General features: G+C 32.4%; 2 protein-coding genes across 6 annotated transcripts in view; both read left to right on the top strand.

Annotated features, from left to right (window-relative positions):
* LOC127731025 (uncharacterized) overlaps positions 1-26,826 on the top strand; it is a 349,419-nt gene that overhangs the window by 181,716 nt on the left and 140,877 nt on the right. The gene's annotated exons all lie outside the window — the stretch shown is intronic.
* LOC127731030 (cytochrome P450 20A1-like) overlaps positions 24,862-26,826 on the top strand; it is a 28,226-nt gene continuing 26,261 nt past the window's right edge. Inside the window, exon 1 of the mRNA XM_052239802.1 lies at positions 24,862-24,966. Coding sequence (XP_052095762.1) covers positions 24,895-24,966 — 72 coding nt within the window. The 5' untranslated portion in view covers positions 24,862-24,894. The remainder of the gene's footprint in view (positions 24,967-26,826) is intronic.

Below are 26,826 nucleotides of genomic sequence, written 5' to 3'. Positions count from 1 at the left end.
CTTTATTTTTTTATTTTGCACTACTAACTTAGATGATTTGACTGTATTTCTCCTTCATCAGTGTGAACAGTTTAATTTGATAAAATAAATTGCAATTGGATCAACATTTTGAGTGAAATGCAATATGTGGAGAGGAGTATTTATTAGCAAAATAATGTTTCAGTACCAACTATATTGTCACTTGATAAAATTAATCGAAAATTTGTTACATTGTAGAACAAGTGAACATGCTGTAGTTTCTAACTGACAACATGTTTGAATTGCCTGTTGATCAAATTTTTAATCAAATAATGGATTGAGCTCTTTTCTGTTAATTGATATATTTGTGCTTTTGTGTAACACTGTTGAGATATCTACAAACCAAGATATATGAACAATTCATTTAAATTTTATATAAATAAAATTCGTAAACATAGACATCAATATACTCTCTTTGCCATCATATAAAATATATATTTTGCTTAGATATATAAGAGCGTGGTACTCAAATTTATCACACGCAATAGAAAAAACATACTGCAAGATTACTTAACAAATAATTTTAAGGGACTGTTCAGGCTTTTATTATGTCTCAGACTTTTCATATACATGGTCTAGATAGGTAAAATGAGAATTGGGTGGCAAGTAAATTGGATTGACGGCCGAACTGTGTGTGTCTGTACCAATAGATGCTATTTAGACCATATTTTATTTCTTTTCACGAATGTGACTTACCGAATTAGACTATTTACCGGATTTGTAAGAACATAAGCAACACGACGGGTGTCACATGTGGAGCAGGATCTGCTTACCCTTCCGGAGCACCTGAGATCAGTCCAGTTTTTGGTGGGGTTCGTGTTGCTTACTCTTTGGTTTTCTATGTTGTGTCATCTGTACTATTATTTGTCTGTTTGTCTTTTTATTTTTGGCCATGGCGTTGTCAGTTTGTTTTCGATCTATGAGTTTGACTGTCCCTCTGGTATCTTTCGTCCCTCTTTTATCCGTTGATATTTTGTCCTTGTTTGTACGTCTTCTTAGGAGTCGAGTATTAATGGTTGGTGCATTCTGTTGTAATGTCCAATATTTTTGTTCATTCATGTAATATTTTCAAGTCAGGAATATGACAGTTGTTGTCCATTCGTTTGATGTGTTTGTGCTTTTGATTTTGCCATTTGATTAGGGACTTTCCATTTTGAATTTTCCTCGAAGTTCAGTATTTTTGTGATTTAACTTTTTTCTATATAAATCAAAATGAAAAAAAACCAGAGGAGATCATGATGGTATGATTGTTAATGAGACGTCTCAACTATCAATAATAACCAGACTACATGGATTTGAACAATAACTGTTCACTGTTCGGTCTTTGATCCAAAGCAATATTATATAGTAGGACATAAAAGGTCCAGGAATGACATAATGTGAGACAATTCATACTAAAAAAAAACAACGGTCTCATTTGTCGAGAATGTCTCATTGTTATTCTAAAAGAATATTGGTAGTTACCAAAATTTATTACAAATAGGTTTATTGGCACGAAAGGACAAAACGTAAAGACAATAGTTCTTGTTACTGTGAAATAGGTACCATTAATACTATAACTGCAACAGTAACATATACATATATGAAACGAATAACTTACGATAAAAGTAATTTATCGATGTTTAATCTAATAAATCGATTAAAAAAATTTTATGCTAATCAAGGAAAAAACTGAGAAAAAAGCATGAACTCCAAAAAATATTAACAAAAAATACCGAACTCCAAGGTAATTTCAACAAAGGTCCATAAACCCTGACAAAAGCAATCGCTCAACTATTTGATCCAATGGAACGAATGGAAAATAAGTATCATATTCCTGACTTGGTAAAGGAATTTTCTGAAGAAAAAAAATGGTAGTTAAAACTTGTATTATAGCTAGCTTAACCTTCAACTTGTATGGCAGTTGTTTATAGTAAAAATGGAACGAGACTAAGTAAGCATCTCCTGCTATGCATGTATCACTCACCTCACAAATTCCACTCTCATTCAAAGGGGAATATGACACAATTGGTCAATTAACAGATCAGACTGCAAAACATGATGTTAGCGAGTTGACCAATTCGTAATGGCGACCGTAATTATAAAAGTAAAATAACAAAAATACCGAACTATGAGGAAAATTCAAAACGGAAAGTCCCTAATCAAATGGCAAAATCTAGTTTTATAGCTAGCTTAACCTCTCACTTGCATGACAGTCAAATAAAAATTCTATTATATTGACAAAAATATAGTGTACATTTTGAGTCAGGAGCACAACACCATTAATGAAGTCAGTATAGTGTGAATGTAACGTCTTAATTGAAATGTGTAAGTTGACAGTTTAAAAATTGATATCATCACGTTTGTTATACATTATTCAGTTTGAATGCGTTTATTCGTGTCAATATCGAGGAAAAGATCACGATATGCAGCAGACATTCTAATTCTTGTAGTATTCTTAATATCAAGTTCAAAGGGATATATGAGATGAAAGCACTCACTTAAATGTTGGTAATTTATTGACAGGACATCATCAATATATCTGAAAGTGAAATTTAAGAACTTGTAGGATGCCTTTTCTTTTCGTCTTTGAGAAGCTACTGTATGAATTCGCCTTCATGTCGATACCAAAAAACAATTTGACCACTAGAGGTGCACACTTAGTACCCATTTGAATACCGTCTATCAATTCATCAAATATGTTTTCGATGAAAAGGTCCAGCATTTTGATCATATCATTTTCAGTGTATTAGCTTTCGAAGCCAGTGTGGTTCTTCACATGATACAATTTTTCATGACCTTAAACAAGGAATTTGTATCTTCGATTCCTACTTTTGTAAAAATAATCTGTTTGATGAGTTGATGTCTTTGGTTTTTCAATTGAGCATCGGGAAAGTAGGGAAAAGCGTAAAATAGTCCAAAATTTTGATATTACTGCTAAATTGTAAAGATTATTATTAAAAATCAAGACCGTTGTATTCACGCCAGAAAAGTTACCACATATTTTTCTTGATCGAGATATTAAGTTGCGTCCTGGTCTGGGATAGTCTAGCTGGTATGTACATACCGATGTAATAGCTACATTTTCATCCCTTCAATTTTACACCTTCCAAAACCATACAAAGACCACAATTTATGAAAAACTTTGTTACGGTTCTCTGATTTGCATTTATGGCATAATTTGCCATCAGAAGCAAATCGTTAATAACTAGAGGTCGAGTCAGGTTCTTTGGATATATTTCATATTTTTGAAATACCAAAATTACATGATGATGTAGTTTTTGTGACACGTTGAGAGAATTTTTTGGTAAGAATTTATTTTGATCAAAAACTCAAAACAGTGGATTATAAATTCCATCAATTGAGAAATTAGATTTTCAATATATTACTTCCGGTCCTCTTGAGGCATGAATGATCTTTCACAGTTGCATAATAAAAACGTACATTTAGAATTTCCAAAATAATTTACAAATCTATATATAGAATAACATGACGAAAGTTTGCAAATCTAAAGCACACGATACAAAGAATTTACAAAAAAAGTTGAAATCATGTCAATTTCGGTCGGTTCATAAGGAACCATTTTAAAAATATGTAAATTAGGTGACGCCTGCGTTGAGCTTGGATTCAACTTACGTGACACGTTGGGAGAATGTGTTTGTTCAATTTACTTTGATTTAAACTCGAAACAGGGATAATACATTCAAAAATTGAGACAATCGATTGAAGATAGTTGTTTATGTATACATGCTATTTCACACTTGCGTAATAAAAACGCAAGATTTTATTTTTTCAAAAACGTATATTTATTTATTTATTGTTATATAATTTAATACGCCATATTATTTGAATATGTAATTCTAGTAGAAAAGACATTATCGAACTCTTTGAAGCCTTTTTGTTTTTTAATACATAATACTATAAGTTATAGAATTCTAGACTCTTTTATTCCTTGGACAACGTGTATTCTATCTTTTCTTTTTGTCTTTGAATAAGTTACTGTCATTAGGTAAATGTGGGAAATACTATATTCTACTGTAAGATTTGTTTCCTTAAAACGAAAAGGAAAAGGGAAATAAATCGTAACAAAATCTACTATATATTCGGGTTAAAATAAGCATTGTTCATAAAAGTAAAATAACAGAAATACCGAACTCCAAGAAAAATTCAAATCGGAAAGTCGTTTATCAAATGGCGAAATCAAAAGCTTAAACACATCAAACGAATGGAAAACAACTGTCATATTCCTGACTTGGTACCGGCATTTCCTTATGTAGAAAATAGTGGATTAAGCCTGGTTTTAGCGCTAGTTTAACCTCTCACTTATATGACAGTCGCATTGAATTCCATTATATTGACACCAATGTGTGAACAAAACAAACAAACATAATAAGTAAAAACGTCAAAATTAGGGTACAGCAGTCGTGTTATAATCTAATCACTATAAAGACAAACAAATATATCATCAAAGAAAAACGAAATGATATAAAGATTTTTTACGCAAATAATAGTGTTCTATGATTCACATCAGAATGACGCTTGATACATTGAACCGTTGCCATTCACATACCAAACCGATCCTCATGACCTGTATGACTTCCACAACTTTGGCTTTCACACTTGGGTACGCAGTACCATTTTACTGTTCTTTTCTTCTAGCTACGGTTATGGGCTTCATTAGTCACTGAACTAATTCTAGCACAATTTTTTGGAATACTAATAACATTAATTTAAAGAATTGTTCAAGAAGAACATGAACTGAGCTGTTGTCAACAATATATTCAAGTGGGTATTAGTTTGAGAACTAGATTCAAACTAGATTAATTTAGGAATAAGTACCCTTAATGATCATCTGTACAAATATGAACTTATGAAAAACGCGCATTGTGTCCAGGTGACTGTATTGATAGGACTTACAACCATTTTTTTTTATTGCGTTCAATCACCAACTACCCTTCTACTAGGAATTAAAAAAACTTATTTTTCATGATTAACGTATTTCAAAGTTGTGAGATCTATACCGTAGCTACTACAGGAATATTTTGTTAGAAAGTAGTGACGAAATGACTGGTGATTCTGATTTTTAACTTCAAATGTATATAGATATATTTATACATAACTACTCTAAATATCAACACAACAATGTTAAATCTGCAAATTTGCGGAAGCAAATTTTTGTTCTTCCCTCGCCGGGATTCGAACTCATATATATATTCTTTTGCGATAAGATATAGAAAATGTTTTACAATAATATTCTACAAATAACACATAAATTTTGCGATAAGATATAGAAAATGTTTTACAATAGTAAGTTTTAACACGCTTGTTAGTTGTGTTAGTCTAAGAGAAAAGGGGGCTAATGTAAAGTTTACATATTCATGTATTGTCTTGTATATGTCGTCTTGTCCTATGTTGAAATATGACAATTACAATTTAAATTGAGAATTTATAAATATGGCGCTCGACACAGTGCATGCGTTGTTGTCACGATATCGCTGAAGCAGGGCTTCGAATCCTGCTGAGAAAGATACAAAACAATTTGCAACACAACGTTGCAGATTTAACATTGTTGGGCTAAATTTGAAACGAAGCATATATAAATTATGGTATTAGCCCTGTATAACCAAGGGTTATCCGATAGCGAACGTCTGTCCTAAGGTTTTAAATGTTTAGACGTTCATTATCAAATTAAAATTTGATATAACGGCATGGTAATTTCAGTATCACCCTTCACGACAGACAAAACATAGCTGATCTGAAAGGTGTACCATCTTATTGCCACTTTACATCATGAAATGTGGTACAAGCCTAAATAAAGCCGACAAGGAATGGGATATTACTCTACAAGCAAAAGATATATTTTAATGAAGTGTTTTTGATTGGGTGGTCTAGGGCGCTGGACACAGTGCAGACGGTGTTGCAAAGATGTCACAGAAGCAGGAGTTCGATCCCGCTGAGGGAGGAACAAAAATATATTGTATATTTAAATGATGGTGTTAGTCCTATATAACCACGTGTTACCGATGGAGAACGTCTGTCCTAAAGTTGTCTTATGCTTAGACGTATAATATATATATAAATATTTGATGTGGCGGCATGTAATTGATATTTTTGGGATTATATTTCAATATCTTCGTATATTACCATCTTATAATAGTACTTTTGTTAAAGCGTTTAAACCCACTGCATTTTTTATGCACCTGTCCTGTTGTTCATTAGTTGTCGTTTGTTAGTGTGGTTCATAGGTGTTTCTCGTTTCTCGTTTTTTATTTAGATTAGACCGTCGGTTTTTTTCTGTTTGAATTGTTTTACACTAGTCATGTCTGGGCCCTTTATAGCTTGCTGTTCGGTGTGAGCCAATGCTCAGTGTTGAAGGCCGTACTTTGACCTATAATTGTTAACATCGTCTAGAATAGGTGATATTGCGCATATAAGGAAAAAATATAAAAATTTGCGCAACAGTTTTAGTAAAAGATGATAATATACGAAGATGATGTTATAAAATCGTGTTGACAAAATTTCGGCTGAACAAATATAATCTGTCAATAATTTTAACAATACTGACGAAGTTAGGCCGAAATATTGGTCAACATGATTTAATAACATTTTTTTCGTATATTACCATCTTATACTAGTACTGTTGCGCAAATCTTTAGTCTTTTATATATATATAAATATAGATAGAGAGAGAGAGAGGAGACCAACACATAGTCACTGACTGATTTTAATCCTCTAAAAATACATAAAAAATACTTAAAGATTATTACATTTAGAAGTTTTGGTTATTGGCTGCCAATATTTGACATTTGTTTTCTAATATACAATGTGATGGTACTGTCACTATTTTCACAAACAATGACAATTTTAAGTAAGTCCTTGACAATTTAGTTTAACTTACTATCAACCGAATGCGTAGAGTGTTTGTTTTTTTTAGAAAAGAGCTTTTTGTCCACATTTACTAATGTTTGACCTTGATATACATAAGAACTTTCTTATGATATAGCTCTTGGTTTGAGGTAGTTCTAGTTTCACCGCTATTTCAAATTTACATCCACTCCGGTGTGTTTACGTGTTTGGTTTAGAAAAGGGACGAAAGATTCCAGTGGGACAGTCAAACTCAAAGATCGAAAAAAAACTGAAAACGCCATGGCCAAAAATAAAAAGACAAACAGACAAATAATAGAACAGATGACACAACATAGAAAACTAAAGACTAAGCAACAGGAACCCCACCAAAAACTGGGGGTGATCTCAGGTGCTCCGGAAGGGTAAGCAGATCCTGCTCCACATGTGGCACCCGTCGTTTATGTGTGCAATTAGAATATTTATTTCAGACTGATTTTCATGTTTTTTTGGTCAAGCTACATTTCTACTGAAGGCATTTTGACGTGTAATGTTACTGGTGTATATGATTATCATCTACTATCTGGTTTGGAATTAAATCACTTATTTCATACTATTTTTATTTAATGTTGTTTTAATACGGCGAAAGATACCAGAGGGACATTCAAACTCATAAGTCGAAAATAAACTGACAACGCCATGGCTAAAAAAGAAAAAGACAAACAGACAAACAATAGTACACAAATTAAAACACAACATAGAAAAACTAAGGACTAAGCAACACGAACCCCACCAAAAACTGGGGGGTGATCTTTCTGACACTTGCATTGGTACAACATTTGTCTTACTTTATTAAAAGTTGACTTAGATTACAGAAAACTGTTACTTTAACTGACTGGAAGTCTACATATTTGTATACTTCTTCATTTATATTTTGAGATTTACGATCGTGCATTTATTTATTACCTTTTGTTCTATAATAAATATCAGACAACTCTGTATGAATTGAATAATTATCAGTCTGATTGTGAACCGTTGTGCATCGACTTGATGACTGGTTGTAATAAATGGCATCACAGAACTCTTCAGAGTCACACATAAAAGCGCATTCTATCAGGCCTAGTGCAGTTATACTTTTGCCGATGCTTCCCTGTACAGGACTAACATCAAGTTCAGGAATGTTAACCATGAATTTTTCTGCTTTACCTGAAAACAGTAATAAAAGCATCATAGCCAATGTTTAGAGTATTTGTTCAAAGATTTGATAATATTTACCTACTTTGACGTTCTACTCCTGAGCTTAGGGAATCGTGATGGAAAATTAGTTGGAATGATTGTTCAGCCTTTTCAAAAATATTTTATGCTTTTTTCTTTATTGGCCTTGTTGGTATGTATTATCTTTATAACACAAAAACAGCAACAAATGCATCATCATTTTTAGAAATTTTGTTCAAAGGTTGGAAAATAATTACTTGACTTTAGACTTTCTTATCCCGAGGTTAAGAACTTCCTAATAGAAACTTACTTAAACTGATTATTCAGCCTTTTAGAATTAAAAAAAAAAATTGAAGTTTTTCTTTGGTAGGCTCTGTATTTGATGATCATGATCCTTTTCTTGAAAGCCTGAATGCTGGTAAATCAAAAGAACTGTAAATGAGATAATCAACATGTGATTGAAAAGTGTCATTATAGGAGATGACCTAGGAATAAAGAAAAGTGAACGTATCTTACATTAATACATAATATCCTTAGAGTTATTGAAACTGATAATTTTATACAATGTTCAGTTCCATAGCTGTAATAAGTTAAACAGAAGATCATCTACAACAAAACACCAATATGTAATGTTAAGACCGGAACTATCGATTGGTTGCTGATGTTTGCCAAATGACAAATACTAGATGCAAAATCAGTAAAACGTTATTTGACTAAAAGCCCAGGTAAAATCTTCGGATTGTTGGATCACAATTTCATTCATACGCCAGTGATTTTCGAAGAAGGCATGATATTTTCGATCTTGTTAGAATTCTATTGTTCATCTCTTTGGGAAAAAAAACAGAAAACAACACTGATAAATTTCATTCGTCCGAAGCGCTTTTCTTATTTATCTTCTTCAGGATCCCTTAAAGCCGAATATTTGAAAGCCAAGGATGTATAAGATCCAAACAAAGAAATTATGTTTTAGTTGCAGTACATCAAAGGTGGTCGTTAGCAAACTTGAACTAATCAATTCAAACATATGTCTAAATAATCCAATCGTTGAAAAGAACATATTGGTATGAATCTTTACAGGAATAACCAAACATGACAGTTTTGAAATACAATTTTGGCGTATAATAGTCTAAATGTACACTGTAAAACGTCGGAACGCTTCAAAATACGATATAATGCCCATGTCCGCACAAACTGTCTTTAATGGCTTGAAATGTAAACTAAAAGCTAATTTAAGAATATGCTTCATTTAAATGGAAATGACATGGTCGATGAATCGAAATTAAAGTCACAATAATAAGAATTTTTAGGCAAACGTCACAATCCCTTGAAATGACAAAAATATGTCTTCTCTTTCGTCGCATCAGATTAATTTAAAAAAGTATGTTGTTAATCTTCTAAGGATTTTTAAGGGTTGTGCTGGTTTTATAGACTTGTAACAAAGTTTCCAGACGATGACGATACCGTTGTCCTAAAGACGTAACCAGATAAAATCTGCGTCTTTGAATTCAATTCGACCTAGATCAACTTGAGCGTTTCTTCCGACATTGGCTCTCTGTAGAATATTGTAAATTCTAGCTTTTACTTACTGAAGTGTTAAAATGGAGGTGTAAAAATGGATTGCTATCGATAAATGATTATTAAATCAATAGAATAGAAGCAGACAATAGATATAAGAAGATGTGGTATGAGTGCCAATGAGACATCTCTCCATCAAAGTCAAAATTTATAAAATTAAACCATTATAGGTCAAAGTACGGTCTTCAACACGGAGCCTTGGCTCACACCGAACAGTAAGCTATAAAGGGCCCCAAACATTACTAGTGTAAAACCATTCAAACGGGAAAACCAACGGTCTAATCTATATAAAAAACGAGAAACGAGAAAAACTTATGAACCACATCAACAAACGACAACTACTGAACATCAGATTTCTGACTTAGGACAGGTGCAAACAAATGCAGCGGGTTTAAACGTTTTAATGGTACCAAACCTTCACCCTTTTTCTGAAACAATAGTGTAATATCACAACATAGAAAGACACACTATAAAATATCAACTGAAATAGCTGAACTCAATCAAAGGACATATTAACACGAGTGAACATACACTGAACAAATAAATTTGGCCTATGATACAATGCAAATACAAAATAAATAAACTAAGGGAAGAATAATAAAAGTAACATGTTATATCGGTATGAAATAATAAACAACTTAAGAAAAACAATATGCTCGAACAAAAATAATTTAGATCGCATTACGATGGTCGATTGGATATTCTGCGAACATATAGAGGAATTTGTAAACGGCTTTGATGCAGTGTCAAAACATTATACTACCTCTATATAAAACGTAAAATAATGAAAATACCGAATTGCAAGGAAAATTCAAAACGGAAAGTCCTTTATAAAATTGCAAAATCAAAAGCTCAAACACACCTAACGAATAGAAAACAACTGTCATATTCCTGACTTGGTACAGGCATATCCTTTTGTAGAAAATGGTGGATTTTACCTGGTTTCATAGCTAGCAAAACCTCGCACTTGTATGACAGTCGCATTGGAATCCATTATATTAAAAATAATGTGTGAGCAAAACAAACAGACATAATAGGTAAAAACGTCATAAAATTGGGGTACAGCAGTCAACATTGTAATATAATCTTAATAATAAACTTAACAAATGCTTGGGACAAACGGTTTAAAAGCCGACGAATGAATATTAAAGTGACGGTAATTTGATGTTGGTATCTGATCAATGGTATCTTTTACTAAATTGTCTAAACGACTTGACTTTGATATTGTAGTTTGTGTTACCTTGCGTTTTCTGATCAAAGAACATTTTCATTCCTAATGACAACAATGGGTGTAATTTAAATGACTTATAAACTAAAGTTATCATACTAATATATTTACTCTGCTTAACATTTTAAGTCATTTTTCATTAATGTTATGACGTGAAATCCAAAGCCAAAGGATATAAACAAATAAACCTATCAACTTGTTACAGATTTTAGGAAAATATTTATGTTTGTATTGATCAATAAAACTATTAAATTCGAATCAGCATAAACATATATGCTCAAGTTATGAATAATTTCTCATTTTAAATACATTACGACATTTGTAAGTCTTTGTACTTTCAAATTAAAAATCAACGACTTGAATCATATCAATTGGGTAAAATCTTACCAAATTAATCATTGTATAGTGCGTTCATGATATACGAAGAAAACAATAAAAGTACATTTCCATACACATTGATACATTTTAAAAAAAAACATTAGTCGCAAGACTGTAATTTAAAAAAAGGCGAAATCACTAATCTAAAATTGTGTGACACGCTTTACATAGTAAACAAATAGAAATTGCCAAGAATATGAAAGGAATATTTTCAGTTACAATACAATTCCGTTGATAGTAAAATGTGATTGCAAAAGTGTGTATGTAAAAAAAAGAAGATACAATGGGGTAAACAGAAAAAAAAACATCAGTTAAAGAAAGACATACAACACTATAGCAACATCATATATTAAAATGGATGATACACATGACCTCAGCGATCTGGTGTTAAATAAACGTAACTCATTTTGTTTTAATATTTAATTATCCTATTCTGTACATTTCTTGTTATAAGTAGGTAATAATTTTCTTCATTTCTGTTTTCCTTTTCAGATTAATCTTCATGAATTAAAAGAAGAAAAAGTACGTATCGTCTAATCATTTGAATATTGTCATCTTTCCGTTATTTACGTTAAACCTCCTTATAACCCTCCAAATAACAAATATATTTAACAAAAATTACAAATTAACATTTACCTGTTGAAAGAATGAAAATGAGCAAGGTCTTCCAAATTCTCTCCATCATAATTTGTAACAAAACTGTCACTCTGTAACTTATATATCATCAGCTGATTTTAATCCTATACAAAGAAGTTTAAATTGCTCACCGTGTATGCTATCGGTTAAAACAGATTTAATTTATGTATGTATATGAATGGATTCCTTATTCCGTTCCAATATAATACATTGTAAACTGGTGGATTGGAATGTAAATTATACAAGTAATATAACAACAACAAATTACGTGAATGTTAAATAAAAGAGGGGCGAAAGATACAAGAAGGACATTCAAACTCATTAATCGAAAATAAACTGACAACGCCATGGCTAAAAAAACAAACAAAAAACAGACAAACAATAGTACACAAAACACAACATAGAAAACCAAAGAATAAGCAACACGAACCCCACCAAAAACTGGGGGTGATCTCAGTTGCTCCGGAAGGGTAAGCAGATCCTGCTCCACATGTGGCACCCGTCGTGTTGCTCGTATTAGAACAAAACACGATGTGTCGAAATTACTTAAACCTGGAAACGTCTTGACGTGTGTTAAACCAGATATGTTTCGTTTTCTTAAGCAAATGTCCACAAAGCATCGATCAACATTAAATAGATTTATTAAATTATTAATGGAAAGTCTAAGAATTTCAGCAAATTGTTTGATGTACTCAATATTTTAGGTTTTTTTAAATTATAAATGTCAATGAAAAGATGATTTTTTAAAACGTTGACTGCTATACACTAGTGGTGTGTCCTTTGTCAATGTTCTTTCTTTTATCTACTGTTTTTTTTCTAAATTTACCCTGAATTTTACTCTACTATCGTTTTCAAAAAGATTTTCAATCTCAATTAGATTTAGAGTAACACTGTGTAATGTGTGTTCCTCGTTCTTTAACAACATTGTTTCGTGGTCAAATACATATTTCCATGGTAACAATACTTAAAGATAGCTCAAAGTTACAAACTTGAAAGTTTATGTCCATTTTTGATCATTTATCAAAACAAATGAACAAGATCATGTAAACATTTTTTTTTATATCTTTTTTTTCTTCTATTCAAACTCCTATAACACACATGCAAAACTCACATTATAGTATCACATAATATCAAAACCAGCTTCGACATATATGTTTAGCAATGTAATTATTTTTTAAATTTCACTGATCTATGTAAAATTGATGAAAAAATCAAAAAAAAACTTGTCAGTTAGGTTGTGTGATATTCATATTCCACTTAATTTTGATAACATTGAAATTTTGAACCCTGTATGGTAATCTTGTAAATTTGATTTACTACCTCTGGATAGTGTCCCTGCTGGTAGAGGTCATCTGGTAACTTAGATGTACAACAGCTATGCTGGTGGCATTGCTGGTAGAAGCTATCCTATAATTTTGATTTCAGAGTTCATCTTGTAATTTTGATTCAATAGTATTCAATCTGCTCCACTGCTGGTAACGGTTATCTTGTTACTATTGTTCAATACCATTGTGGCGGTGCGACTGCCTTTAGAGGTTTCATGTAAATTCGATATACAACCACGGTTCAGTACGACTGCTTGAAGAGGTATTTTTGATTTAGTATCACTTGGTCAGTGACAGCTGACTGACTATAAAACAGGGAATCAGTGGGTTAAAGCTGGTTTCTAGTGTATGACACTAACAACTTACCATGTTTGGTAACAAGACGATACCTTTCTCTGACTTTCCATGGACACAGCCATTATATTTCTTGGGTCACCTTTTCCACAATCAATAACTGGGAATTAATAACACAATACATCCAAAATCTACTCCTTCTAAAACTCTATTAGACCGACTCAACATACGATTGACTTGTTTTTCCTTTGATTGAGAAGCGTTCGCACGTACATTTTCAATGACCGTTTTCGTATCACACAGTTAGCAAATTACTTTTGATGTAAACTCTTCTATTATGACCAATTTTCCACACAAAATATGTACTGTTTTACAAGAAGAACATGACTTACGACCAATTCTAGATGTAAGTTTTTTTGTGAAACCGACTCCTGGGCGTTAACTTGCCAATGGAACATTACACTAAACACTAGACTCGGACCCAACACGGACATTAAGCACAGAAATAAATGCTAGCTATGCACGAAGATGGTTTCATCGATATAAAAAGCCCTTGAATATTTGACGCAATAAAATCGAATACCTGGCGGATTTTATCTATTGTCAAAGATTCAGAAAGTTAATAACCTAGAAAGACCTATTTTTTCAGCGCACGGTCATCAAACGGGAAAAAAAATCTGAATTTATTGATTTCTTCCCTCGTACATATACAAGTTGGGGCTTACTATTTCATATCAATACAATACAATACTCTATTCTCTAAAAAAAACACAAAAATGTCAAAGGGACAGAGAATGACATGCAAAAAAGGATACAAAATATAATAGAAAAATTGTATCAAACACACTACTCATTAATGAAGGCAAATGCAGACATCTACATGATTATTACACATGCAGATGGAATGGATGCACATGTAGAGATATTTGGAATTCTCAACCAGAAAATATCCACCAACTGAATACCTGCTTACAATGTCCATGATGGTACTGACGAACAACTTCATCTTTAATAGAGGTCACTACTTACAAATGAATGGAACGGCAATTGGTACCCATCGCATGCAAGCATATGTATGGATATAAAAAAAAAACTACTCCTTGAATCCTAGATTCGAAAAAAAGATCTTTATTTACATTTATGGTTGATGTGGATATGAAATGTAGCTATAGATTCTAAATATTCTAAAATTTGATGTCGCTCACTTTGATCTATGTGCATCTTCAAAAATGGCCACTCACCAATATTATAGACTAAAATATAGATCATGGTCAAAATCACTTTTTTGTTGATCTTGTATTCCTGATCATTTTTGCTGTTCACAGTTTCTATCTATCTTTTATAGACTTTGCCCAAAATGACAAAAAATGAATAAAAATGATCATTTAAGGATAATTACAGCTTAAGTGTTCATCCAAGTTTTTTGTTTCATTTTTTTAAATCTTGCATGGCTGATCATTTTTTACTGTTTACAGTTCCTACTTATCTATAATACTTTGAAATTTAGATGATTGGAAAAATTATTAATTGAGTCTAAAATTGTCATTTACGGTGTATAACTCATATAAGGAGTCATCCAAAAGTTTCAGTTGTATAGACATTGTGTAGAAATTGTTGTACGGATCATTTGGCTGTTTACAGTTTCCACCTATCTATTATAGATTTTTAGTTAATTAGCAAAATCACAAGGATTAGTCAATCCGTCTTATATGGCATAAAATGTTGTTGCTGTTTACAGTATCAAATTTATTCGTTCAGTGTATGTTTACTTGTTTTTGTTAATATGATTTTGATTGAGTTAAGCCATTTCAATTGATATTTTATAGTGTGTCTTTCTATGTTGTAGTGTTATACTACTATTTCAGGTTAGGGTGAAGGTTGGCGCCGGTTAAAACGTTTAAACCCGCTGCATTTGTTTGCACCTGTCCGAAGTCAGGTACCTGTTTCAGTGGTTGTTGTTTGTTGATGTGGTTCTTAAGTGTTTCCCGTTTCTCGTTTTTTATATAGATTAGACCGTTGGTTTTCCTGTTTGTATTGTTTTACACTGGTCATTTTGGGGCCTTTTATAGCTTGCTGTTCGGTGTGAGCCAAGGCTCCGTGTTGAAGGCCGTACTTTGACCTATAATTGTTTACTTTTTACACATTGTGACTTGGATGGAGAGTTGTCTCATTGGCACTCATGCCACATCTTTTTATTTCTATCTACTTTTCGAGATAATTGGCAAAAACACGTATATTTGTCAAAAACAATTATTTAATAGATATAACTCCTTAAGGCAACATCCAACTGTTAGTTCAATTGGCTTTTTTTGTAGATCTTGTATTGCTGATCATGTTTGCTGTTTACAGTTTCTATCTATTTATTACAGTTTTGGGAAAAATACGCAAAAAAATAAAAATTATGGAAAGAAATCGTCAACTCAGGGCAATACCGCCTTTCAGAGTCATCTATCGGTTTCGGTCAATTTTCATTTATGTAGATCTGTTTGTTGCTTTTACCTTTATGGTCTATTTTTAGCCATGGCGGCCACGATTGTTAACTGATTGGCTTAAACATAAAATATGTGTTATACTAAATATTATAAGGATCATGCACCTTAAGTTTGGTTGAAATTTGTTTTGTTGTTTCAGAGAAGAAAAGTGATGCGAAGGACACGATCATTAGTCAAAAATCGTCGTTTAGAAGCTGTGACTCCTTAATGAGTCATCTAATTGTTTCGTTTGGTGAACATTTTTATAGATCTTGTATTTATTATAAACTTTCCTGTTTACAGTTTCTACCTATCTATTATAGTTTTCGAGGTAATAGGCAAAAGCGCTAAAAATTAGTCAAAAATCTGTATTTACTGGCAATACCTTCTTAAGGGGTCATCCATTGGTTTCGGTCATAGAGGTATTTTGTAGATCTTGTATTGTTGCCCTTATCAGTTCCTATCGATCTGATATAGTTTTAGTGATAAAAGGCTTAAACATGAAAGTTCTTAAAAAAAATCGTCATTTAAGGGCAATAATACCTCAAGGTGTCATCTGATAATTTTGGTGAAAATAGGAAGTTGGTAGATCTTGACACTGACTAACAGATTGCATGATATCCACAGACCTGTATCATAAACCTACTTACACCCACCTAATGCCTGTCTTTCAAACGCTGCTAACTTGCTGACTTTTCTAAAAGCATATCGTACATGCAAACATACTCAGAGTCAAGGAAATATTTATCTCAGAATAGAGACATATGGAATCACGAATATTCTACTATATTTCTTAAATTTTGCTGCAGTGGGATTAGTGTGACTAAATGTTCTATGTCACGTAAATACTAGAAGAATACAATTGTAATCAATACTTTAACCAAATTCTAAAATTTTGAATTCAAATATCAATTACTAGTATTAGATGATGATGAAATCAATTTTTCTTTTATTGAAATAACATTGTAAGTATAAAATTTAATCCACAGGATGCATGAATATACATAAACATCTACAATTAAGAGTAAACACGACAGGATAGCTTTCAGTGACAGGAGATACCAGGGTACGATACTTAACAGAAGATACATGTACTTCACTCTGTGACATTTGCAACTATTTGAGGCATGTATTATGAATAGATGTAAAAAAAAACTTCCCGTGGTAAAAGCAACAAAGGCTAACTTGGTGCCTGAAAGATAAATAAATTAAATAATGAAAATTGGGTTATTTTCGGGAAAATATCAGAATCATATTAAGTAGCTAAATCTAAAAGCCATGAAATATAAATCTTGGTAATGGAAGATGGTTGAAAATAAGTACAGATAATAGATAGCAGTTCTACAAATGCAACCCCGTTTGTTTTGGATACCTTCTACACACATTTGTACATGTGAAGGGTACATAGAAACATGTTGTAAGCGATACATTATCGTGTGAGAATAGAATAATCTATACAGTCACACAAAATTAAGATACCCTTAAAATATTAGGTTAAAAAGAAATTTTCAAACTCAACATTCGTCTACAGCGTGACGTTTATCATTAATATGTTAACGAAAGAAAGTTCTTCAATATAATATATATAATATGTATATCACTTCAGAATTGTAAGAAAAAAAATAAGACATTAGTATTCAAGTTGTTTATATTTTTTTGTGAAGCAATAACCTATTTCTGTATTTGCATTCAATTGTTCCCAGCATGCATTTAAAATATACGTCACTTTTAATCGCGGGTGATCGAGTAAATACTTATTTTGTAATGAAAGTCTATAATAAGGAGATGTGGTATGATTGCCAATGAGAAAACTATCCACCAAATGACGTCGATATTACAACTATCGCTCGCCGTACGGCCCTTAACAATCAGCAAAAATCATACCGCATAGCAAGCTATAAAAGGCCCCGGCATAACAACGGGATAATTCAAGTTCAAAACAACAAACGAAAAACAAAAATGATATGCAGTAATAAACTTCACTTTTTGTTAGAAATTAAATATTAATTTTAGAAAGATATCTATCAGCGAATTCCTACAACATCTTATTACAATATGCTTTTAAACCGGCCCTCTGGATTTGTATTATTATTTTTAATAATTAATGCAGTTTCCATTAGTCAATGTCTAATACAGTCGAGTGACATTTTTCAAAAAGACGATTAAAAAACTGATATGTTGTATTTTTATTTCAGTCGCCCATTGCAATTTTTCATTAAATCGAGGTAAAAATTCACATGATTTACAAAACTTTATGTAAATAAAAGTTTCGTATTATGTCTTTGGTTTAGTACTTTTTGAAGAAATTATCACAAAGTATCTCCCAAAATTATACTATAATGAAGAGCGTGTCAAAAGCAGAAGACAGAGACATGCGAAACTTCCGGTCATTGTTTTAAAATGGAATTATAACGTTACATTGACGTTCAGTGGGAAAACCTTCATTTTGACTTGGTAACATTTTGGGGAGACACGGACAAATTGATGAAAATCAATGAAAACTGGAGCAATACCCGGAAACTGAATGCTTAATTAAGCTTTAAATAAATCACATTTCGGAAATAACACTTGTTTTATAATTTATTTACCTGTCACAAATTGAACTATATTAGATTTATATGGGAACAAATTGTGCAATGGGTCTTTGGTTACATTTCCGGGAGACACAAAAAATGAGGAATAAAATTAAAATGGTATATTATATGTTAAATGTAGATACATGTTCGTAAACTTTAATAAAAACACCTTTTTCCTCTTTTTTTATTTTGAGGCGACACAGCTGTTCTAGAATTTTTGAAAAAGAAAAAAAAAACAACGTCGAACTGCTGGCTGTTATATTTTTGTCTTTGAATTTTCAAATCTTACAGTATTACGATACAATTTTTTTATTTTCCAAATTAAAGGGCCCATTAAGACCATATTTAACATTAATAACAACATGACATAAACATTACAGAGTGATTAAATAAACATAAAATAATAGTTCAAATGCATGAGGAAAGGGTCAGTGGTCTAAGGGAGATAATTTTGCTATCTATTCAACTAATTTTCTGTTTTTCTAAGTTGCAGGCCTTTATCAAGGTATGCACATAAAATAGATAAAAAACTGCTATTTTCATTACTCATGATCCATGCAAAAAGATCATTTCTGTTTAAATTAACTAAACTGGGGTATTTTTTTATATAATCAGTCATATCTCTTCTGAGGTCATTGTAAAGAGGGCATTCCAGAAGAAAGTGCATTTCATTTTCAGTTGAATTTGAATTACAATATAAACATGTCCTCTCATGTCGAGGTAATATTTCATATTTACCACATACATTGATAAAACGTTCATGTCTGCCAGTTTCTATTCTTAAACAGTGATTGCTGAGTCTGTATTTTGTTAGTAAATTTTTTTTTGGGGTGCTTTAAATCTAAATAATTTTCATAGTCAAATGACCTCTTGAATGAAAAATAAGTGTCCAATTTGCCTTGATCCTGTAAATAAAAATCTCGCATTTTCTCCCTATCATTTTGAAAATTTAATTTGAGCTGTTTTTTCAGTAAATTTTTAAATTTATTTTTGCCTAAATTTTTACATATATTTAGGTCAATACCCAATTTTTCGCTGTAGAAAATGATATTAGAGAGCCATGAATTATTGGAGATAGTTTGAGCTTTACTCTCAATCATTTTTAACTCAGCATAAGCACTTTTCAATAAATCAGATGGGAATTCTCTAGTCTATGCCAATACATAAACATATGTGTTAGCAAATTTATATAAAGAGGATATCTACCCAGTTCAGACAGGACTGCTATGTTTGTGCACATATTTGTAACACCAATAATACTTACGGAATCATCGCTAAATTATAGAATAACACATTTTATAATGTAGTCGCACTATCTAGGGCATAAATGAATAGTTGAACACGTAGGGTTCAAGACAAACCAGTTTTTATTTTTCTTTAGATTCAAATGATGAATCAAGACAGTTTACTGCTTCATAATACATAAAAGTGATATGTTTTAATCATATTTGATGGTCAAATGAAAAATAGCTTTATTCACTATCCCCTTTCAAAACTCCATTCTCTGTACAACTTATGTTTGGAAACTACTGACGAGCCCATTCAAACCAATTCAAACTTACAGCTATCATCTCGGATATTGCCAGTCACAGACTAATTCTCAGACCGATTCGCATTTGAAAGATGAAAAGGAGAAAATGTCCTTTCTGAAACTTTCCTTTGCTAACAAATGTCTCGATGCAATCAACTTGGACAATATCCTTCATCATAAATCAGTTCACTCGAAAATATCTCCTTACTTTAAAGACCGGTCTGAACCTACCATCATCTTTTACCTATACCAAACCAATTGCAACTTTAATTTTCAATTACAAACACGTGTTGCAGGAACTCAATATTGACGACTTCAAGTCTAAACCTCCTGATTGCACCTGTGATAGTTCCCTATTCATATATAATACGGCTGGCCACGTTATCACTAGTGACTTGAACATTGTCAATAACACTTTTCTGCAAAAAAAGTGTTATCCAAAGGCCCAAAATATCGTGAGCCTTAATCCATCAATTGAAAACATAACTTCAAAATATTGATGGATTCAGTCCAGAATTATGCCGGGTAATGGGCTGAACGCGAAAAAGAAGACGTAGCTACTCTTTCCGAATGGTTTAAGGCTGTGATGTCGTTGATACAAATTAGAATTAATAAAACTGAATGGGTCTATGAATACACATGCTACAATGATCTTTAAAGGCCCAAATATTGCTAAGAATCTGTCCTACCTCCATGACAAATATTTTATAGTAGATACTAAAATTTTCCAAAGATTTGTTAGAGTACATACAATCTCAGTCTCTTTCCTCTTGCAATAACCAGTATTAAAACATTTTACTTTTATACCGTTTACACAAGTATTCCCCATGCCAAACTAAAAGATAAATTGAAAGAATTGGCCCTGCTTTGTTATAAATAAAAAATGGCCAACGTAGATACAAGTATCTTGTCTTAGGGAGGGATATATCGTACTTTGTAATAATCACTCTGATTCAAACAAAAAATTCTCTAAAACTAACATTATCAAGATGCTTGATTTCTTGATTGACAACATATTTGTTACGTTTGGAGGACATGTCTTTCAACAAACGATCGGCATTACCAACTGTGCTCCTCTTCTAGGCTAATAACTTCACACAGGAGCTTCTTAGGAAGAATGAAAGAAGCAAGCATTATCCTTTAACTTCACGTTGCACTATAAAGATGATGTCTTTAACTAAATAAGTCAAAGTTTGGTGACTTTGTTGAACGCATCTATCCCATCGAACGTGAGATAAGGGATATTTAATCCAATTGTGGACTTTCCATCGTATCAACATTCCAGCAGCGCCTGCATATGGAGTATATATCTCCCAGTTGATCCGATAGTCCAAAGCTTGCATTTACTATCGTGATTTCCTTGATAGAGGGTTGCTGCTTACAAGGAAACTATTAAACCAAGTGGTGAAGTTGTTCAAAATCATCCCTTCGAAATTTTACCGACGCCATCACGAATTGGTTGACCGATATAGAATATCTGTTTCACAGGTAACGACGGATATTTTCCTGTTGTCGTAACCACAAACACGTCCTCTTTTCCTCGAATGTGACCTACCGAATTAGATTACTTTAATCACCAGATTTGTACTAACATAAGCAACACGACGGTGCAACAGGTGCAGTAGGGTCTGCTTACTCTTCCAGAGCACCTGAAATCGCCCCCGGTTTTTGATGGGATTCGTGTTGCTCAGTCTATGGTTTACTATGTTGTGTTTCGTCTAATGTTGTTGATCTTTCGATCGTATTTCACTTTTTGTCATGGCATTGTCAGGTTTTTTTTTTCGACTAATGAGTTTGAATATACAAGATATATTTTAGTCCTGGTAAAATGTATCCGGGCAGATACAAAGTTTTAGTATAAAAGAAAACAACGCATTTGCCTATCCTGTAATAGGCAAAAAGTCGAGGATGAATACCATTTCTTCTCAGTCTGTCCATGTTATATATCATTGAGGGATACCTACGAGGGTTGTCCGTAAAGTTCCTGGACAAGCTGAAGTCTGCGTAAAAATAGCATTTCAGGTAAATTCTTTTAGCAAAATTGTAATCCTGAACTATATCCTAGTTCGGTTATATCAATATTTGTCTAATTTTAAATGCGTCATAATAACACTTACTAGTACTTCATATAAATATAAGCAATAGGGACCCGGGGCACGGCGAAAATATCACATAACATGCAGGCTGGTGTTTTCATATTTTTGTAATTTTAAGTTTCAAAATCCGCCAAAAAATACACGAAACTTACATTGTGACGTCGACAATAGTCTTGACGTTACATGCACCTGCTTAATTTAAATGGTCAAAATTTCGAAATGGCGGAGAAATCTCGTTTTGAAGCATTGAATCCGGAATCGGCATCACTCAAAAAAAGGAAATTTACGGAAAAGGTGGAGCAGCGGGCGGTTATAACGTTTTGTGTAGACATCGGAAAAACGACAACAAAACACACAAATTCTTAAAACAGTCTGAGAAACATAGCAAAGTTAGTCGTTCATTAGTATTCAAGTGGCACAAAAGGTTTGGGGACGGAAGAGACAATTTGGAAGACGATGAACGGGAAGGCAGGCCTTCTTTCGGAGAATCAGATACGATAAAAGATGAAGTTCTGAACGTTATCAAAAGTGACTGGCGACTAACAGTTCGCGAAGTTGCAGACAAATGTGACATTTCTAAGACTACAGCGCACCACATTTTAGCAAATGATTTAAATATGAATCGAGCATGTGCTAGATGGGTACCGCGACTTCTTACAGCAGAACATTTAACAAAAAGAATGGAATTGTCAAATCAATTTATTAAAAAAGTTTCTCGTGGTGGCATACGATTTCTAGACAGAATAATTACAACCGACGAAAGCTTGTTTCATTACTACGATCCGGAAACTAAACAACAGTCAAGTCAGTAAAAAAAACTGTAACTCACCGCCACCAAAGAAGGCAAAGATAACCAAATCAATGGGAAAGAATATGTTCATTCTCTTCATGGACCGAAAAGGAATGTTACTGACACATGCTGTACCCCGTTGCCAGACTGTTAATTCTGAATACTACTCCAAGGTATTGAACATAATATTTGCTTTTAAAAATAATGAATGATCTTATAATAATAATTAAAACCTAAATAAAATGAAAAAAACAGTTTTAGAAGGTGTTTATCAAAGAATAAAAAATAAATTATCAATCTTATTTTAATTTAGATGCAGTACGATTAAATGTCCGTTTATTTTGTACTTTCAGGTACTGAGGCAAGATTTGGTTCAAACGCCCTTATTTAGCAGCCAATATAGAGCAAGTGATATTACACCAAGACAATGCACCGGCCCACACTTCTCTAAAAACTCATCTAGAAATTGATTTACTTAGATTCGAATGTCTGAAACATCCACCGTATAGCCCTGACTTAGCGCCAATGGATTTTGCGGTATTCCCGCATATCAAATCTTTTCTCCGTGGACAAAGGTTCGACGATTTACCTGAACTAAGACAGGAAGTAATGAACTTATCTTAAAAATGAAAACAGAACAGGTTGAGAAAATATTTGATGACTGGTTAAAAAGATGTAAAAAATGTGTTGCTTTGAAGGAGACTACGTTGAGAAAGTTAAAATATTGACGCCGTCGAACGTCGGAACGTCGGGTGGGAGTTTATTTAATATGATTTTTTCATTGATTAAAATACGATTATTTAAGCAGATACCGAAATAAAATTTTGTACACTTAATCAGTAATTCATGAAACTAGTTAACTTATACACTTGTTTTATTTATTTCGGACGGGTAAATAATATTTTATTGAGATTGTCCTCAAACTTTACGGACAACCCTCGTATATACAAAAAAAATTAACACTAATCTTAATTTCAATTTTATATATTAAATTGCAATCAGCTATAACACTGAGGCATATGACAACACTTTTGAATAGCAGTTTGCCAGTCATTATAAACATTGCCACAAAATATATTAATGATTGTCATTTTTTGAGAAAATCTGCATAATTTTTATTTTTTATAATTTTTTATATGTATCCGTTTTTGTTCATGGACATTAATAATTGTTTATCTGTCAATACACACATATTTGTAGTCTTCTTTTTCGTGTGAATACTACTATCACTCTAATTTGATTATTGTCAGTTTATTATTTCAATTGTACAGTCTATACTGTATGCCATATAACTATATATTTAATGTAAATGTGTTTGTGCTAATAAATATTGTCCATTGTCTATAAAAAGTCCGTGGTTACAGAATTTACTAATATTTTAGTCCGATGTCGGTAATTAATGTCCGTAGATAAACTAGGAAATTAGATTTTTTTACAACATGTTTCAAATCTTATATATTTTTATAATTAAGTCATTTTCAAAAGAGCTGTAACGTTATACATTGAATTTGTAAATTTCCTAGGAAAATACAATCCAGACATATTTTACTAGTTATGGACTTAATTTTCTTGGAAAATATATCCTGAGACTTACTTTTCCACTAAAATTATGGTCATGGACTTCATTACATAGGGAAAGTATGTGGGCTAATTTTTCTACCGTACAGAATTTACTGCCTTTGGTATCTTTCGTCTCTTTTTCAAAGAAATAAAATTCCATAAAAAATCTACCTTCTACCTACCATTTATCCCCGTTTCAGGTTCAGACGAGATAAGTTGACGATAAACCTTGTTTCGATTTCTTTTATGTTTACCTTTATCATAAAAGTAAGACGAGATACGAGTTGATAGAAATGGGTACGACTTAGTTGGTTCCGAGACGGAAAAGGTACGAATTACACATCGATTCATCAAACATTACTACGTCAGCAATATTGCAATGTTGGAGTTTGCTATTTTTGCCGTCACATTTGTTGGAGGACTTATAGCAGTTGTAATTTATTTCTACCCCGTAAGATTTATATTTATTTGATAGCGAGAGTGTTAAAATTAGGGTCAAGTTGTCTATCAAAATGCGTACTGAAATGACTAACAAATTCTACTTTCAATTTGACAGATTGGGACCATTTATCTATATATGGGATATGATACTCGTTTGTGGAGTAATGTCCCATAAGAGTGTGCAATTTACAGTGCAACATAAAATTAATTATTGAGAAAAGATAGAAAAGTGACAAAATGCTAAACAAAAGTGCTGATATTATGAAAATGGACTTAGCAATTTAAAGGCCTTTGATATATATATTAGGTAAACCATAGTCCATATAATTATGAGGTCTTGAAAAGCTGTTTTAATTATGACCCTGCCGTAGCGGAGGGGCATTAAGTTTTACCCTTGTCCTTCTGTGTGTCCGTCAGTAAGTCCCAAAATTAGTTTCCGTTCTCTAACTTTAGTTTGCCTCAACCAAATGTTATAATCTTATACACAATGCTTATTACCACAAAACACAGATCAAGTTTGAATATTGGTGGCGTTACTTTTACAGTTTTAGAGTTATGCCCCTTTCCAAATGGAAAAATTGCTGAATTTTTCTTTTCCGTTCTCTAACTTTAGTTTACCTCAACCTAATATTTTGAAACTTATACACAATTCTTACTACCACAAAACACAGATAAAGTTTGAAATTTGGTGGCGTCACTTTTACCATTCTAGAGTTATGCTCCTTTACAAATGGAAGAATTGTTGAATTTTTAGTTTCCATTCAATTACTTTAGTTTGCCTCAACCAGATGTTATGAAACTTATACATAATGCTCATTACCACAAAACCCAAATCAAGATTGAATATTGGTGGCGTTACTTTTACAGTTCTAGATTTATGCCCCTTTACAAATGGAAAAATTGATGAATTTTTAGTTTCCGTTCTCTCATTTTAATTTGCCTCAACCAAATGTTATGAAACTTATACACAATGATTATTACCACAAAACACAGATCAAGTTTGAATATTGGTGGCGTTACTTTTACAGTTCTAGAGTTATACCCCTTTAGAAATGGAAAAATTGCTGAATTTTTCTTTTCCGTTCTCTAACTTTAGTTCGCCTCAACCTAATATTTTGAAACTTATACACAATTCTTACTACCACAAAACACAGATAAAGTCTGAAATTTGGTGGCGTCACTTTTACCGTTCTAGAGTTATGCTCCTTTACAAATGGAAGAATTGTTGAATTTTTAGTTTCCATTCAATTACTTTAGTTTGCCTCAACCAAATGTTATGAAACTTATACATAATGCTCATTACCACAAAACTCAGATCAAGATTGAATATTCGTGGCGTTACTTTTACAGTTCTAGATTTATGCCCCTTTATAAATGGAAAAATTGATAAATTTTTTTGTTTCCGTTCTCTAATTTTAATTTGCCTCAACCAAATGTTATGAAACTTATACACAATGATTATTACCACAAAACTCAAATCAAGTTTGAATTTTGGTGGTGTCACTTTTACTGTTCTAGAGTAATGCCCCTTTACAAATAGAAAAGTTGCTGAAGTTTTCATGTCCGTTCTCTAACACAAGTTTGCCTCAACCAAATTTTATGAAATTTATACGCAATGCTTATTACCACAAAACTCAGATCAAGTACAAATTTGGGTAGCGTTTCTTTTACTGTTCTTGAGTTATGTCCCTTTGTAACGTTATATGCAAGTGGGGGCATCATCCATCTGTGTCCCATGGACACATTCTCCATTTTTGTTCTTTCTGTGACGTATTTTTACAACGTCATAGGAAGGCGTCGCAGAAAAAATTTAAAAAGCCTCTCAAGACTTCATAAATATTTGGACTAGGTAAACCATAGCTTATTTGTG

This window comes from Mytilus californianus, unplaced genomic scaffold (genome assembly GCF_021869535.1).
Source record: "Mytilus californianus isolate M0D057914Y unplaced genomic scaffold, xbMytCali1.0.p SCAF_2, whole genome shotgun sequence".
Taxonomy (NCBI): Eukaryota; Metazoa; Mollusca; class Bivalvia; order Mytilida; family Mytilidae; genus Mytilus; species Mytilus californianus.
The sequence above is the reverse complement of the archived record's forward strand: the minus strand, read 5'-3'. Positions and strand labels throughout refer to the sequence as shown.